The 17,321-nt window shown below is 41.9% G+C and overlaps 1 protein-coding gene across 20 annotated transcripts in view; it reads right to left on the bottom strand.

Annotated features, from left to right (window-relative positions):
* The window catches only part of LOC137866407 (TRAF2 and NCK-interacting protein kinase-like), a 59,708-nt gene that overhangs the window by 26,773 nt on the left and 15,614 nt on the right, over positions 1-17,321 (bottom strand). For all 20 annotated transcript variants that reach the window (XM_068702295.1, XM_068702297.1, XM_068702298.1 and 17 more), the window contains exons 3-5: positions 3,861-3,917; positions 2,689-2,814; positions 624-734 (exon numbers count right to left, since the gene is read on the bottom strand). In XM_068702295.1, coding sequence (XP_068558396.1) covers positions 624-734; positions 2,689-2,814; positions 3,861-3,917 — 294 coding nt within the window. The remainder of the gene's footprint in view (positions 1-623; positions 735-2,688; positions 2,815-3,860; positions 3,918-17,321) is intronic.

The raw sequence follows: 17,321 nt of genomic DNA, 5'->3' as shown, positions 1-17,321 counted from the left end.
GATACCATGGAACACAAACAACTGGTGATTGCTATCGGTCAAAGAATTGGTCAATCAATAAAATACTGATGAACTGGCAATACTATGAAGAGAAAATTATTATCGTGCCTCTTTTTAGTTGCACTCGGAGTCTCTAATGCAACTGGTAATCACAGCACATGGAGCCTGTGAAGCTTGTGAAAGCTGATCAAATATTAATTCAGATTCAGATCTTACAGGATTGCCTATTTCTTGCCTCAAATGTTTTCAGAAACATATTTTAGTTTAGTGCTTGTTGTAAATAAAAAAAATTACATTTGGGATAATACGTTGTCAGAGGTAATTCTGATCTCAGTCTCAGACCTGCACTGCTCAATTTTGCCAAAATGTCTACCATTTGAGGCCGTTATTTGCTATAAATCATGTCCAATAATTTTTAAGGATCGACTAATGAACTGTTACTACTATATACTTTCTTGTAATCAGCAAAAACAAATCAACACAGCTCCCACGCTCTCACGCTTTCAAAAGGAAAACGTCATCAAGGATCTCTCTCGGTTTCTTCAGCATCACATACACTAATTGCTTACTCATGGAGGACGGGTGTAGGGTTGAAACAATGACTCAGCAATACAGCCACTTACCCTGAGAATCTCTCGGCAGATGTAAGCGGTCCACTCCTCTTTCAGAGAGTTGCCCTTGGTGTTCTTGATCAAGTCCGTCACTGAGCCGGCTCCACAGAATTCCATGACCAGCTAAACACATACAAGGTTGATTATTGACTGTTCTGCAAAAGAGAGCAATCTGTCCTGGGATCTGGTCCATACAAACCAGCAACTCCCATAAAGCAACTTATTGAGATAACCAGGGAGCTAGTAAAAAATCTCACTTGTTTATTCATGTAAGTACAGTACTTTGTGCATATGTTTTCCAGATACATTTCTCTTTTTTCGCCTTGCGCCCCATCATACAAGAGCCTGATACATCAACCGACCAACACTATGTGCCAATATCAGTGTTGTTGGAAAAGTGTAGAAAATGTTTGCAGCATTTTATCTTCATTTGGCCATATTTTGGCCTTATCAAAGTTTGCTATTTTTTGTGTTTTTATTTACTGCTTAAGACTTACTAATTCTTACATCAACCATCACTGTCATCTTTAAAAGCGGACCTGCATTACTGATTAGTCGGCCAATTGTTTTCTTGAGTAGTTGATTCATTGTTTGGTCTATAAAACATCAGAAACCAAAATACCTGTGGAAAATCACTTAAATCATTGCAGGTCTATCTGAAAATAAACTTAATTGTTCAACTGTAATCTTAACTGAGACATATCTTCATGAAAAAAAAAAACATACTGTCTGATATATTGTTATTGGATTTTGTATTAATCCCAAGTACTGATAGTGTTATCAGCCTCAAAAATCTAGTATCCTTCAGGCTCTTAAGTACCAAAAGTCACGCTGAAAATCTCTTGAATGTATTAATTATTATAGACCGCTACTGACGCATGTGCACAGAATAAAAAGTGCTTTCTTTATTCAACATGATGCACATCATAAGGAATACACACAGAACCCATAATCGCATTACTGTAATAGCATTACCAATACAGAGAGCGACACACATGAAGGCAGCCATGTCACAGACTCTTTCTCTGTCACTTCTTACAGTCACACACCCCACAGCGACCACAGAAACTACTGCATAAACTGACTCAACGGGGTCACGAGATCACATGAATGAAGCAAGTCGTGAATCTCTTGACCCAAACACAATGTGCCCATTCTGTCCACCCCCTTTTCTCTCTCCATCCTGAGCTGCCTCATGCCTTCTCCTCTCTTCTCCTCTCTTCTCCTCTCCTCTCTGCCAGCAAAATTTCAGCCGGTCAGTTGTGGCCCTGCTTCAAGCTTCTCTCATCATCACTCCGGATAACAGGAAGTCGGCGAGTAATGGCCGACCCCTCTTATCCAGGCCGTGCATGTGTACTCAGACACGCAAAGACAAAAGTAACACACTCATATATATATGCATAATCATAAGGGGACATATGTCAAAGCGAACAGACATACAGCTTGTGCACTGACTAACACACACACACACACACACACACACACACACACAGCAGCTGTTGAGTCAAGAGGAATTATGCAGGCAGTAGATCTGGCCGCTCTGTGTATATGCATATATGTGTGTGTGTGTGTGTGTGTGTGTGTGTGTGTGTGTGTGTGTGTCCTCCCATTGTTGTGTGATGAATGCTACAGGATCAGAGAAGAGAGAGCTCCCTTAGATCGCGTTAACACATGATTTATTGCAGCAGCCAGTCAGCCACACAATAATTCATATCCTTTATAACTTTCGCTCACACACACACACACACACACACACACACACACACACACACACACACACACACACACACACACACACACACACACACGTTAAGTATATATACATTTTCCAATGCACATAAACCTGCAGTCACTGCGTGCATGAACAAACTACACACTCACTTCTTTCACATAAATGTAAGGGAAAATGGAAAGTCCCTTCTTTCTGGTCTGCGGCTCTCTACGAGACTACAGACGTCTGCATTTTCACACACAAACGCGAAAAAAAAGCATGCACAAACACACAAACTCATAGAGTTGCAAAAATGCAGGGAAAATAAAATCAAACATGCACAAACAAACACAGATAATGGCCTACCCATAGCTGGTCATCTATGCCAGGGGGGTTTTTCTTGATGAACGCTCCATAGTAGGTGGCGATGTTCCGATGGTGACTGTACTTCTTCAGCATGTTAATTTCAGCTTTAATCTCCTCTTCCTCATCCTGGCACACAGAGGAGAAGAGAGATATCAACAGGCATTAAACCGAGACCTCCATTTGTGACCCCTCAATCATATTAATAGGATGGTGATAGAGCAAAAGGAATGGAGTTGTTGATGGATTTGCATTTTGGATCCATTTAAATTCAGAAACTGTTGTTGCAGAGCAGACAGCTGGGCGCTAAATTATCCACAATAGCATTACTTTTTAATTACTTTCGTTTTAGGGGGTTACTGCCACAGAGCCAAAGGCAGTTGTTTGAAACAAGTTGCTGTGGTGGCAGTTGGTTACTTACTTGTAATTCCTTATTTATTATGCACAATGTCAGAAATGTATGCCTTGATTGCTTCAATTTAGTGTTCATCAGCCGCGAAAACACAAACGTTTGTTTAAGTAAGCTGATTTTGTACAGTAGCGGCTCATTGAGTTAGCAATTTTGAGTTTGCCCTTCATTTAATTTTCAATCATCAATTAATACAGTCATTTATTTTTTATTGTATTGAAGCAGATTCATTCATGCACAGTTTCATGTATTTGTTTATTGTTCATACTCACCTTTTTCACACTAATTTGATTATTCATCTCCATAACACCTGGATATGTTAATTTCCTTATTCAGTCATTCATACTTCTATTCATTCATCAGTTCCTTTGTTGCTTCATTCCAGCAGTGCTGACAGGGAGGCGTCGGGTGAGAGGATCTCTAAATAGAACAAGAACTGAGATTCTCTCCCGCTTTACAGACACGCCTGAGACTACACTGCTGTGCTAATACCTCCAGCTAATATTACCATGGCAATAGGCCTGTCCTCGTTTCCTCTCTGCCACATACACACACACACACACACACACACACACACACACACATACACGGCTCATAATTAGATGACACGGTCGACGGCGGTGGTATAACTACTTGAGATGATTTGCCGTGCGTGGGTGTGTGCGCGTGTGCTTGTGCAGTGAGCACACGAGTGTAGGTCTGTGTGTGTGTGTGTGTGTGTGTGTGTGTGTGTGTGTGTGTGTGTGTGTGTGTGTGTGTGTCTTACCCCGGTGACATCCATGACCTTGATGGCCGCCAGCTGCCCTGTCTTAACATGGCGACCCTGGTGAAAGGAGGAAAGGGAAAGGACGATCAGAATCACAGGGAGACAAAAAAAAGATGAGAGGCAAGGAAGAAGAAAGAAGAGAGATTTCACAGTTTACATTTTTCGGTATAGAAAAGGAGGAAGTTGTAGTCCATGCATTTATATATATATATATATATATAAGTCAAACGCTGCATTGAAAAAAAAACTACAGGTGATCCAGTCCAATAAGCAATAATACAATATGTGACCTTGCCTTTTCTAACATTACTTAAACATCATTTTGCTCAATCCAAAATGTAAACAAAAGTGTCAGACCACCACCAAAATAATGGATGGTAAACTGCAACAAACTAACAACAAACTGTTTTCCGGTGCTGCTCAACACTCATGACAAGATATTGAAAGCAACAATCAAAGTTAAAGTATAAAAAAACTTACAGACTCATGAGCAAAACACTCCATTTGCCTCATCAAATATTGCTAAATCCCGATTGGTGAACATCACCTTTTTCCAACTTAATTTTTTTTTTGTTGAGTGTTTGCAGGAAAATATGTCCAGCTACCATCAGTGAGAACACACAACATTTCAAGTCAAACATTTCAATTATCTAAATAAACTTGGTCAAACACAAGGGATTGTTACGAGCAGGGAGAAAGCAAAATCTGGTGTCCCTGACCAGATACAAGGCCATGACAGCAGTTGCATTATCAACATGAAACCCCAATATTTCACTGTGATTTGACATGCAGTTGCAGCATCAGTCCAATCCAGTGTAACAGTAAAAATGGGAGATTGTAGTCAAAAGCACAGCTGACAGTGTCTCACACATAGCCCAAGATAGAGAATCAAAGACAGATACCAACCTGCAGACTTGGCTGTGTTGTGTAATATCGAGGCTAGGCAGATGCCTGGGGGAACTGGGAGGCGAGGAACTGGGAGATTGGGAGCTGAGGGGCGAATGGAAAACCCAAGTGGTTCCTTTGCAACAGAGCATCTGTGCCTGTGATTAGCTAATGAAGCTAACAGGGCTAGAGATGCTAAAACCACTGACGGCTATTACTTCCACCTGTCTGGAATCGACTGATTAGCATGTAACAGTCTGAGCAGAACAGCTTAGCAGCAGTGGCCCAAACAAACAAATACATACACACATAGTCAAGGACACACACACACACACACACACACACACACACACACACACACACACACACACACACACACACACACACTCAAAACAAGAGCAGGGCTGTTTTCTTGGTGGAACTGTTACAGTATAAACCAGATGGCATTAAGGGTCTGGCTCTGAAACGCCTCCTGAGGGCTTTAATCGAAGGGCCATTCTGATAATGAGCGCTACAGCCAAAACAGAGGCTTGTAATGCCACAATGAGAACAGAAGTTGTATATTGTGGTGAAAAAGTTTGTAGTTTCGTTGCTTTGTAATTTCTTTGCAGTAGTAATAATTTTACAGGAGCACCCTGCCACTGGTCATTAGTCATTCTGCTTCACATTCTATCTTCATGTCATTTTAACAGATCAATTGTACACACAGGCTCGCCAAAACTCACTTTACTTGATGAATAGCTTGCGAGACAGAGGTTATTCAATTCATACAGTTATTAACTGCAAAATAATGTAGGCAGATCAACAGCTCCCTGGTTCCTTTACACTGCAGTTTTACAAAGAAGCAAAACTGGTCTGGAGGTCAATAGAATGATTTGATCACATCTCTATTAGGGACAAAGAGGGATGTTTTGGCTCATTCGTTTCCCTGGTATTTCGACTGAGGGGTGAAATTCAAAATAAAAGAAAAAGAAAAAAACAATATTACAGGTATATCCATTTATCATTTGCATTGAAAAGTCACCACAATTTGTTTTAATTTGAGGAAGCAATCATGTTCTCAGTGCAGCATATAAGTTGAGTTTTTGCATTCGGTGGGCTCCCACAGGATGACTGGCAATATGTTAACATCAGCTGAGGTCCCTGAATGGGCCATGAATTTAATTTGTTATTAAACAGCTCCTCTTGAATGACTAAAAAGAAAAACTTTTAAATTTGCTGATTTATTGCTAAATGAAAGTTAGGGATTTAATATGATAATTCATTGTGTCACAATCCAGCAATGCACAATGCAAACTAAGCACCACTGGATGGTTGAACACTGTGATCAGTCTCTTTTTTTCTCTCATACACACACACACACACACACACACACACACACACACACACACACACACACACACACACACACACACACACTCCAGCTTCTGTGAGAGTAAAAGAGCTGGAAAGATTGAAGAGGGATTTCTCATTAGGATCAGACTGCCCCAATTCCACAAGCACAAGGGCTTGCTTTGTTGGAGACCAACAAAGGAATTACAGCCACTTACAACTCAGAAACTCTCACACACACTTACAGACAGATGCACACAAAACTCAAAAATATCTCTCTTTTTCTACTCTACTTGCACAGACACTCATGCAAACACCCGCATGTGCACACAGAGACATGAAGAGGAATGGAGAAGTAAAGACTGAAGGAGTTAGAAAGTGACGTCGAGAGCGAGAGAAAGAATATGTCCAATAGATAGTGGACGTGGACATCATCAGAGCTAGATAAAGATGTATTACTCTCAGACACATGACAACCTAGGGCAGTGAGTAATGTCATCCAGCCTTATTATATGGCCGAGTGTGAAAGGAGCAACAGAAAGGAATTAGCTCTGTCTGTTCATCTTCACCTTTTGCTCTTTCTTTGTCCTCACCCTGTTCGTATATTTGCAAATTCAATGAAGGGATGGGGGGGGTCTTTGGTTATATGAATGTAAGCAGTTAACAAAAGAATTTGTGTAACAATGTTACCAAAACAAGACTTTGAAGATAAATGGTAATAATACGAAAAACAACTGAGGAAGACAAATAATGAAATGATTAGTGCTGAAGCTAATCAGTCAGTTAATTGTCTCATCAACAGTCGTTTATCAAGCTAAAATGCCAAATACTTGCCGATTCCAGCTTCTCTAATGTAAGGATCTGTTTTTTGTTTCATATCATTGCAAATTTAATATATTTTTGGGTTTGGACAGTTGGTCGCACAAAAGAAGCAATTTGATAAAGTTGAATTAAATTCTGTGAACTTGTGAGGGGGATATTACACTGTTGTCCAACATTTTAGACCAAGTTATGCATCCAATAATACACTAATTTGCTTTCTTGCTAAGAGTTTGATGAGAAGAACAATACCACTCTCATGTCGGTGTGTTTGGAGATGGGCCAGGAGGAGGTTAGCTTGATTAGATTAGCTTAGTTTAGCGTAAAGACGAAGCATGGGGGAACAGCTAGCCTAGTTTTTAATGTTGAAAATATGCCTACCAGCACAGAAGCTCAACAATAAACAAAAGTAACAGTTTATCCACCCAACCAACTCCTCTGTGCGTCCTGTGGTTGTTTAAGAATCTCATGGTGACAACAAGACTCCATAAAGAGACATAACAGCATGTAATGCCAGATAAAACCACAAATTATTGTGTTGACATTACTGTTTGTGTACCGATGAAAATAAAATAATGGACAGCATTTTCATTAGTGGCGGTTTAGGAAGCCATATTTTTTCGTAACTTTGAACAGACCCAACGTAGCTAGCTAGTTATTTCTTTTAGTTGTTATGCTATGCTAAGCTAGGCTAATGGCCTCCCGGCTCTACACTTAATGCACAGACAGAGAGTGATATCAATCTTCTCCTCAAATTCTCGACAAGTAAATATTTGATGAAGCTCTATGAATGACAAAAAAAGACAGAATATTCACACAGTATTAGAATTTTTTTTTTAATCTTCCTTCTGTCCTCCTTTCTTCTAAGGATGTCCTACTCTCTCGCTGATCAGTCCTATTCAGACTGAGGAGATTTTGAGCCTCACAGGCTTGTTCATCCCTTCCTCCATTCGTTTGTTAACTGCTTTGCCTCTCTGACCTAGATCTGCATTCTCCCTCTCTCCCTCTCTCCCTCTCTCTGCCTCACTCTCTTATCCCTCTGATTCTCCCTCTCATTATCTAACCCTCTTAACTTCTCACAATCTCCTCTTTATGCCTCTCATTATTTCTGCCCTCCTCCCTCTAGATACCTCGCTTACTTTTCCCTGTCCCTTGTATTCTCTGTCTCCTCCTCTCTCATGCCTCGCAGCCCAGACCAGCAGCCTGTGAAAAGCGGGTTCCTGCATGAACATAACTGAGCTGAACGCTAATGCCAACAAAACAGCGTTCAGCTTTGAGCTCGACGAGCAAATATGACACAAACCGAGGAGTCCCTGCAACCCTTTCACTTTGCTTCTGCTAATGCATCTCGAGCCTTCTGCGAATCACAATGCACTGACAAGGGCCCGAGTGTCTCCGCAAAGCAAAATGAACATACATACTGAATACTTGTGCACACAAATGCTTTCATCTAATACTTCCTATTTGTCATTACAGTGTGCATTAACTTTAACATCACAGAGACATTTCAAAAGAGGCCTAAGAAATTATCTTTACACGTTTCCAATCCATCATTTCCCCCTCTTTAATCCTGTTGAAGTATTTTGTCCAAATTTGATAGCAAAACATCTGTCACTCTCACACACACACACACACACACACACACACACACACACACACACACACACACACACACACACACACACACACACACACACACACACACACAAGGGGTTGTGATGCTGCCAGGCCAGGTGTGTTTGAGCGATAACAGACCAAATTGACTATGTTTGTTCCGCTTGGATGGCCGTGCTCTGATGGAGACAGCCAACTGATACCGAACTGATCTCCAATCAGCCTTCAGGCGGCGGCATCATGGTGGAGTCATTACTCGGCGTCCTCCCTGCAGGTCAGTGTTTCTAAACTACTGTATGGAAATGGAGTGAAGGTCTTCCACCAAACAAAATAGGAACGTGCTTTAACAAACCAGGATAATTTAGCATTCATTTAGCTTCATGTGCTACCTGTATTTATGTAATAGTTGCCATATCTTACCCAATAAACTAAAAGGTAAAAAGTCTATAAACCCCTCTATCTTCATTTATTGTGTGTGATGTTTAAAAGTCCTGATTAGATTTTAAATAATTCATGGGCAATAGTGCTTCTGTTTAGTCTGTCCCAGCATTTTGTGATGATCGATGGCGAAGGAGACGTGTTGATTACAGGTCAAAACACAGAAGGTGAACACAAAATCTCAAATACTAAACTAAACTAACCTTGCAATAAATACAAATTTTGCAAGGATTAAAATGTCAAATTTTAAAAAGATTGTGTCATACAAGTATTGATTAATTTCTTAAGTGAGAACAGCTGAATAATTATTACTGTCATTATTAACTATTTGTGTAATAATTTGGTTGCTTGTTGTATCCGGCTAATAACCAAACCCAAAGTATTTTCAACTGGTTATCCCATGAGACAAAGAGTTGGTATTTATTTCTGTCTCTAAAATGTCCAAAAAATACTGTAAAATGCTCCTTGCAAGTTTCTAGAGCCAAAGCTAACATCTAAAAGTTGCTTCTTTTGTACAACTACCGGCCAAAACTAAAATGTATTTAACTAATCGCCGAAAAACTGGCAAAATTGCTGGGGATTAATTTTCCATCAATCGAAAAATCGTTTCAGGACTAGTCTAAATACTCACGTGTAGAAACAGAAAATTTGAGTCCTTTATCTTAAAAGCACCCAAGCTATGAAAAGTAAATACACACTAATCGCATCCAATCAAGACCTTTTTCAGCATGTTCAAATTCCTTAATTTTGGTGCTGTTGTCTGTGAGTAATGAAAACTTCTCATGTTGTCTATATAAGATCATACTGGAAAGATGCAAAACAGATTTTAGATCCAATATGACGGCACTATCTCATCTCATCTGTCAACTTCCAAGTGCATCAACAGGGAGACACAAAGTACGCCTATTCCAGTAATTATCATCAACACATAATAAAGATTAATTACACCTGCCAAGCAACAGTAAACCAGTAAAGTACTTGGAACGCAGAGGATTCTATGTATATGTGTGCGTCTTAGGATGAAGGAGGACACGAGCACCACGGGCTGCAGAGGGAAGCACCTCTTGATCCTTCTCAGCTTGCAGCTTCAGTTAGGCGAGACCAACCTGCTCGCCACTGCCTCAACACACACTGCTGGCAGATATCATGGCACCCAAGGCTTCTCTGCGTGTATATTTTGTGTGTGAGCGAGAAAGAAATGCTTTTACAGCGTGTGGATTTTGTTTATTTGTGTGTGTGTGTGCGTGTGTGTGTGTCTATGCCCTTGCCAAGTCAATTACACAGACCCCCCCTCGGACACATTTACTATGCAGGACACTTCCTGTCGTAGCCTAGCAACAGTCTTGGCTGGCCAGAGTACAGTGGGCACGACACTTAAGCACACACACACACACACACACACACACACACACACACACACACACACACACGCACACACACACACACAAATGTACACTGCCACATACACACACATAAAAAGAGAGGGAGAAGACAGCAAATAAGAGACTATTGTCCTGATGTGGGAGAGTATTTAGAAGACGCGATTGGGTAAGGAAAGGAAGGAGGGAGAGAGAGAGAGAGAGAGAGAGAGAGAGAGAGAGAGAGAGAGAGAGAAGGGGGGAGTGATTGAGAAATGAGGGAGGGGATGAGCAGGGGAGTTGTTCAGTGAGAGCTGGATTTCACAGTGGATCTGTCCTCAGTGTGTGCTCGCTGTGTGGCCAAGCTGCAAGGTCAGAGGAAACCTTCCAAATTTTACCCTAAAATGGCAGAGTGAACGAGCTCTCCGATTTAAAAATAGGTCCGTATTGGATTTCAAGCCTGTACTTTACATGAAGCAGAATTTAAAACACATACACCGGTGGTTCTGCACGTTTTAGACCATTAACTAAGAATCTCATTACTGGAGACATTTTTTAAAGCCCACCATATTAAGATTGATTTTCGCCTTTCTAGAGATCCATCGTTTTTTATTGATTTCACTTAGCAACTTGAAGAAACTTTAAACTTCATTAAGAAGTTCATTATGGTTGACTGTTTAAGTTTTATGTTCAACTTTTTTTTGTCATCACTGTGATGAGACCTTTTTACAACTACAGGATTTCCCACACTTTTATTTTTTATATAAAGTCAAGTTATATATATATATTCACACAACAATTGCCATATACCTAATGACTGTGGTTATTACTTAGAAAGACAGTCATCTAAAAACTAAATAATAAATAAATAATATGAGATACGTCAATCTGGGTGGCTCACAACGGCTGCTAAAATACTTCCTGCTCTTCCTGTTGTGTTCAAGAAATCTGTGAAATCTGACATTTCAAGCAACAACTAAATGTAAAAATATCCTTTTTACAGCGCCATGGTTGCTCATTATTCGGTTTTATTCTCAATTTAGCTCACAATTCTTTACAGAAGCCGTCTTCTGATATATATTCTCCTATGATGTAAAGGAACGCATATTACTTGATACAGCATGAGCATGGGCCTCTAAATGTAATCAAATTAGTTTTTTACCTTTTAGGCTCAGTAATTTGCAACCGTTGTATCTTACCAACTGCATCGGTCTTCTTCATCCTTGCAAAACATACAAGAAGACAAAAAAAAGATACTGTACATGCTAAAGCATTTGAAATGGCACACACACACACACACACACACACACACACACTCATCAAACTAGGAACAGATTGCCAGACTGTGTTGCCAACTCTTTGTAAAAGAGAAATGGGTCACACCAAAATCCTAATCTGCCGTCATGGTAATCCATGCACACAAACACAAACATACACAAACATAAGGAAAGAATTGACTGAATGGCATCTAAGGATGCCTTCCTGGCATTTGGCCTGTCGGCATGGTAACAGTATCATAAAAAGTGGGCTATGCCCCTGGGCTTTCAATCTATACATTTTCTTTCTGTCTCTCTCTCTGACAGGCAGGTCCTCGAGGAATATTGTTACACTGCTGTCACACACTCTCAAACACATCCAACTGTAGTTTAGGGTAGTTGTGTTAAGGTTGAAGAATTTCAGACAACCTGTGTTTCAGTCTGTGCCCGCCTATCAACACCCACTGGTTTTACTCTGTAGGCTAACAATCCCAGCATGCTCAGCAGCTGCGATGCAGGATTAAAGCTACTTTCAACCAATAAAAGATACCAACAGAGTTCTGCTTAAAAGGAGCCCAAAGAAATAAGGGGGCAATACTGCCTGACACACCTCATTGCAGTTCAAACACCTGCAGTCATTCCGCATTCACACGTGCTCGCGCACACACACACACACACACACACACACACACACACACACACACACACAAATGTGCGCACGCGCTGTTGTGGAGCCAGTGAGGCAGTAAATAAAAGTGACAAAGGCCTCCATTCCAATCTACTACTGCACTGCCCAGGAAATATAGAAGCACCCCGAGGCTGTTCTCACACTCACACATGAGAAAGCAAGAGAGGGGCGAAACGGATTGAGACAGGAAGATATATATTTAAAAGGAGAGGAGATACAACGAGCCAGTGAGGATGAGGGAAATGTATACAAGCAGAGAGTTTGTGGGAGTATGGGAGGTAGTAAAGGAAGAGAGGCGGGTGATGAAAGAAAGAAAAAAGATAGATGAGAGCAATGATCTGTAGAATATTCCGGAGGGCTTTTATCGACGAGTGTGGGGAGGGGAAGAGATGCTGAATTTTGCGACAGACAGCATGCGAGTGTTGATTCCACTCCGAATGAACCGGTGTTATCGACTAAAGCCCATTGAGACAATCTATCAGCAGTCTGAAATATAGACGTTCATTAACCTGCTCACTCAGAGTACAACAAGCTAATTAACAAGCCAGTGAACGCACAAATGTACGAGATACAGACTAATCTGGGGTCAGGGAAAGGATTTGGCGCAACGCGAAATAATCACCTCTGCAGGCCCACAAAACGGTTTAAATAAGAGAAACAGTCTGCAAACACACACATTTGATCACAAGCAACAAAAGCACATCTGTCACTCCCCACGGTGGTGTGATGGTGCTTGAAAACGAAGAGACGGAGGACATACACAAAGCTTGGTAAGTCCATCATCATGTGACAAGAAATATGATTTAGTTTAATGTTGTACACATAAAGAGGATCTGTGGGTCCGTGTATCCATGTGTTGTGTGTGTGTGCATATGTCTGAGGTCAGGCAACAGTAAAAGCTTGTCCTCATCATTATACATCCTTTGATGTGATGGAAATAAATCAACCCTAACAGGATAACCACTCGCCGGATGGACGTGTGTGTGTGTGTCCACAGCTTATTTATAGTAGGCATTTGAGGCTGACCCAGATTAACGGAAACACAAAACTCACATAGAAATGGATGAACTGAACACAAGCATTGCTTTTTCCAGCTTGAGGTTTTTGGGGTCCATCTAAACAGCTGTGGGACCCTCTAAAAACTGTTAACTCCATCCCATCACAACAGCTTTTCCACAAACTAACATATTACCGCATTGATTTACAAGCTCATTTACACAGGTTAAGTCACTAATGCACTTACTGACTAATTCAATCTGTTAGCAAACTGACTTGCCCACTCATCCACTTATCTCTCATTTCAAATCAAACTGCCTGAACGTCTTCAGTCACGAAAAGAGAGAAAGAAGCAGTCCCCCTGACCTTACAACATCTGCGGGACAAGCAGACACACGACTGGAATAAGACAGAGCAAAGAGAGTCGGAGAGTGTGCACGACCGAGCGAACACTACAGAGGAGGAGGAGGGTTGCAGCGTGGAGGAAAAGCAGCAGGTTCAGCACATCGGCATCACGCTCCGGCAGCTTTGGAGGTCAAGCGAACAGCCAAGCTGATTTACAGTACAGTTTGGAGGTGAGAGAGAAAGAAACAGCTGAGCGAGGGTGAGAGGGCGAGCAGAAAACATGAATAAAAGAAGCAGATGAAGGAGAGCAGGGACGGAAAACTTCAAATGAGGAGCTACAGGCTGTAACAGAGAGTAATAGAGGGAGTCAAAGCTGGTATAGGCTATTGACTTAACTATTGACGAGCAGTAATTTATACTATTGAAAGAGATCTGTAAGGTGCACACTATCAATTAAAGAGTACGGGATCTGACTGGAAAACTGTAGAGAGAGAGAGAGAGAAAATGAGAAAAGAAGAGAGAATGAGAGATTGCTATTGACATCAGGCATGGCTAATTGACCCTGGTCTGGGTGGCAGAGGTGCATTGTGGGTAAGTGGGGCGTGTGGCCTTGGGGAAGACAGAGAGAGAGAGAGGATCTAGGCTAATGAACACACTGCCAGGTGTGAGTGTGTGTGTCGCTGCATGTGAGTGGAACGAGCACATCTGCTGTTCCCACGGTAACAAGCAACATCCACCTCGGTCACGGTTCACAGTTCATTCATAAGGACTCAAGAGATTGAGGTGCGTGTCCGTCAGTGTGTGTGTGTAAATGAGCAACAAAAATACAGCAATAGAGAGGGGCAATGACACGGTGTCTGTAAACAACTGCAACAATGCCCCTACACCGGGGACGTGGCTGTACATGTCAGGCAGACCCACACATATATATCCACTTATTGTACACGCAAATAAACACAAACCACATCCAAGCCCTATAACCTGCAGACTATCCCAGCTGGGACCTTCTGGCAGCATCACCATTAGCAGTAATGCTTCCATATAGTACTACATTCTTTATTCATTTACATTATCACACTAACCGCAATTTACTGACACAATGTACTGGCAAGCATAACTGGCCACCGCGATTTCTAGGTGAGACTTGGAATGAGTAATGTACTACCCTTGTGCAGAAAGTACTACAGAGATGTTGTTGCCAACGGTGAGACTCAGTTGACTGCATTCTGGGGGGGGGGGGTTATATATATGAAGTAACAGTGACTGAACCTGGGCTCAGTCAAGAAGAAGTAAACTGCTGTGATCTACCGTGCTGTTTGCAAATAGCTATGATCATCATTCAGATTCATGACCCCATTAACAACAAGATCTTAGTCAAATATCACACACTTAAAAGATTATTGTATGTTTTATGTCTCTAATCATTTCTCAAAGGAAAATACATTTGAAAACTTGACAGTATGACAGTTGTGACTACATTACTTGCGAGCCTGTTACACCTAAACCAAAGTTCTATTATTTCGTCCATCCCATTTATATCAACGAGGGTAGGCTAATTAACAGCAACGCCTCTCTGTACAAAGCAATACTGTTCAACAGCACCACAAACTGCATCCTTAAAACTGATCACAAAGTTGAATGAACACTCACGAAGCTGCGCCTCAAGTTAAAACTGTAACTGAACATAATACATTGTCCTGGGATGATACAGGAAATAACACTATTCAAATGTAATGCCAACCTGATTTATCAAATTACCATTTTAGTGTGATCAGTGACTACTTTCAGAGAGACACACTCTGTGTATGCTCGCTTGTTTGATCTTCTTTCCTGCTGAGAAACACTAGCTAGAGGAGTCAGGAACATCAAACAAAGAAGAATACATGACGTCATCTTCCATCCTTTTTTCGGAGTCTCTAGTGCCAGCCTTCTACACTTCATGCTGCTTCTCTGAGGTGTGTGTGTGTGTGTGTGTGTGTGTGTGTGTGTGTGTGTGTGTGTGTGTGTGTGTGTGCAGGCAAATGTGTAGCTGTGGCGGGCATGCAAAGAGAAAAATCTCCCACAGTCCTTTGCAGCGTGACTTCCAGCAGATAAGGAAAATAAAAAAACAACTTTGAAGTTTCTTAAGAGGGCAGATGGGGGAGAAGGAGGAGGAAGAAGAGGAGGCCGAGGTGGGCCGAGGTGCAAAACAGGCAGGGACAATGCAGGTAAAGGCGATAAAGAGACACAGAGGGAGAGAAAGAAAATATACAGGTGTGAACGGTGAACAAGATGAAGCACTCCTATGAGCCGTAATCCTAATCTACATTCCTACCCTTTGTTTACATCTCCGGATCACTACGGTAACAAGATTATCATGACATCAGGGAACGCATGAGGCCACAACTGCACATGCCTCCGTTTCTGTGGTCTCATATGTTCATCAATTTTAAAGAAACCGATGATACGGCTCTTTCAGGAGCTACACTCAAACACGCACGCTGACTCCATGACAGAAACATGCACAGTGACATGAGAGCATAATACCACATATGCTCCTTCAAAACATTGTTCGCACACATTGGTATATACACAGACACGCCAATGCAGTAAATGGAAAGCACACAGCTGCTCTTTGTACAGAGTGGCTGTCACAGTGGGTGAGCATATAAAAGCCCATACGGCCCAGGTCCCCAACCGTTGCTTTGTGTGTGTGTGTGTGTGTATCTGTGTGTCTCACAGTGACTGGTGAATATTTAAAGAGTGTGTGTTGAGCACTTTGCCTGAGGAAGAGCAGAGTGGATGTGTTCTGTCATCAGAAAGAAAAAGATTGGCTGCCTCCTTTTTTCTCTCCTCTCTCCTGCTCCTTCGCTGCATGGCGACAGCAGAGTCACGGCGAGAAAGCATGTGAATGTGCAAACAGCGCACCCACATTCTCACTCACACACACACACACACACACACACACACACACACACACACACACACACACACACACACACAGACACAGGAAATGTTACTGCGAAAGCCGAGGAGACAAGTCGATGAAGTAAATGCGTCATGGTTCAAGTGTGTGTGTGTCGATGATGCGTTTGTGTACTTCTGATCGAGATATGATTAGTTGCCATCTCAACTTGCGTCCTTTGCGTCCATCACAGAGAAGAATGACTTCTCCCGCGGGAATGACGAGGAGCTGCGATTGATCAATTAGCCAATCGATAAGCCTGTCAGTCAATAAGTCGTTCCGTCAGTCAGTCAGGGAGAGTTTTGGCCAATGGCTGGCGAGGGAAGGCTCCCGTCCCCGCCCCCTGCCGTGGCAGGCGCTTCCTCAATTCGGAGAACTGTAATTCCCATAAGCCCCATCAAATATTCACAAGCATCAGAAAGAAAGAGAGATGGGGGAGGCAGAACAGAAACAGAAGCATGATCCAAAAAAAAAAAAAAAAAAGATCATAAGGGAAGGAGAGAGGGCTGGAGAGATGAGAGCGGAAGAGAGACGTGGCAAAATTAAAGGAAGGAAATACCGATGAGAGCGATGGAGGGAGAGATGATGAGACAGAGAGTGACAACAGTTGGAGAGAGAGAGAAAGGGAGCTAAGGCAAGAAATAGAGAGAGATGATGGAGAGGGAGAGAGGTGGAGAGAGAGCATGTTTAATTATTCAGCATTACCCGTGTTCTCTATTTATGGCCCTTTTAGAGCAGCCAGTAGAAGCTATATATACACATACTGTAGGGCACGGGCTGCTCCCT

The sequence above is a fragment of the Cebidichthys violaceus genome, unplaced genomic scaffold (genome assembly GCF_023349555.1).
Source record: "Cebidichthys violaceus isolate CVI_PGR_0920_01 unplaced genomic scaffold, fCebVio1.0.p SCAF_83, whole genome shotgun sequence".
Classification (NCBI taxonomy): Eukaryota; Metazoa; Chordata; class Actinopteri; order Perciformes; family Stichaeidae; genus Cebidichthys; species Cebidichthys violaceus.
This window is presented reverse-complemented; position numbering and strand designations above follow the sequence as displayed.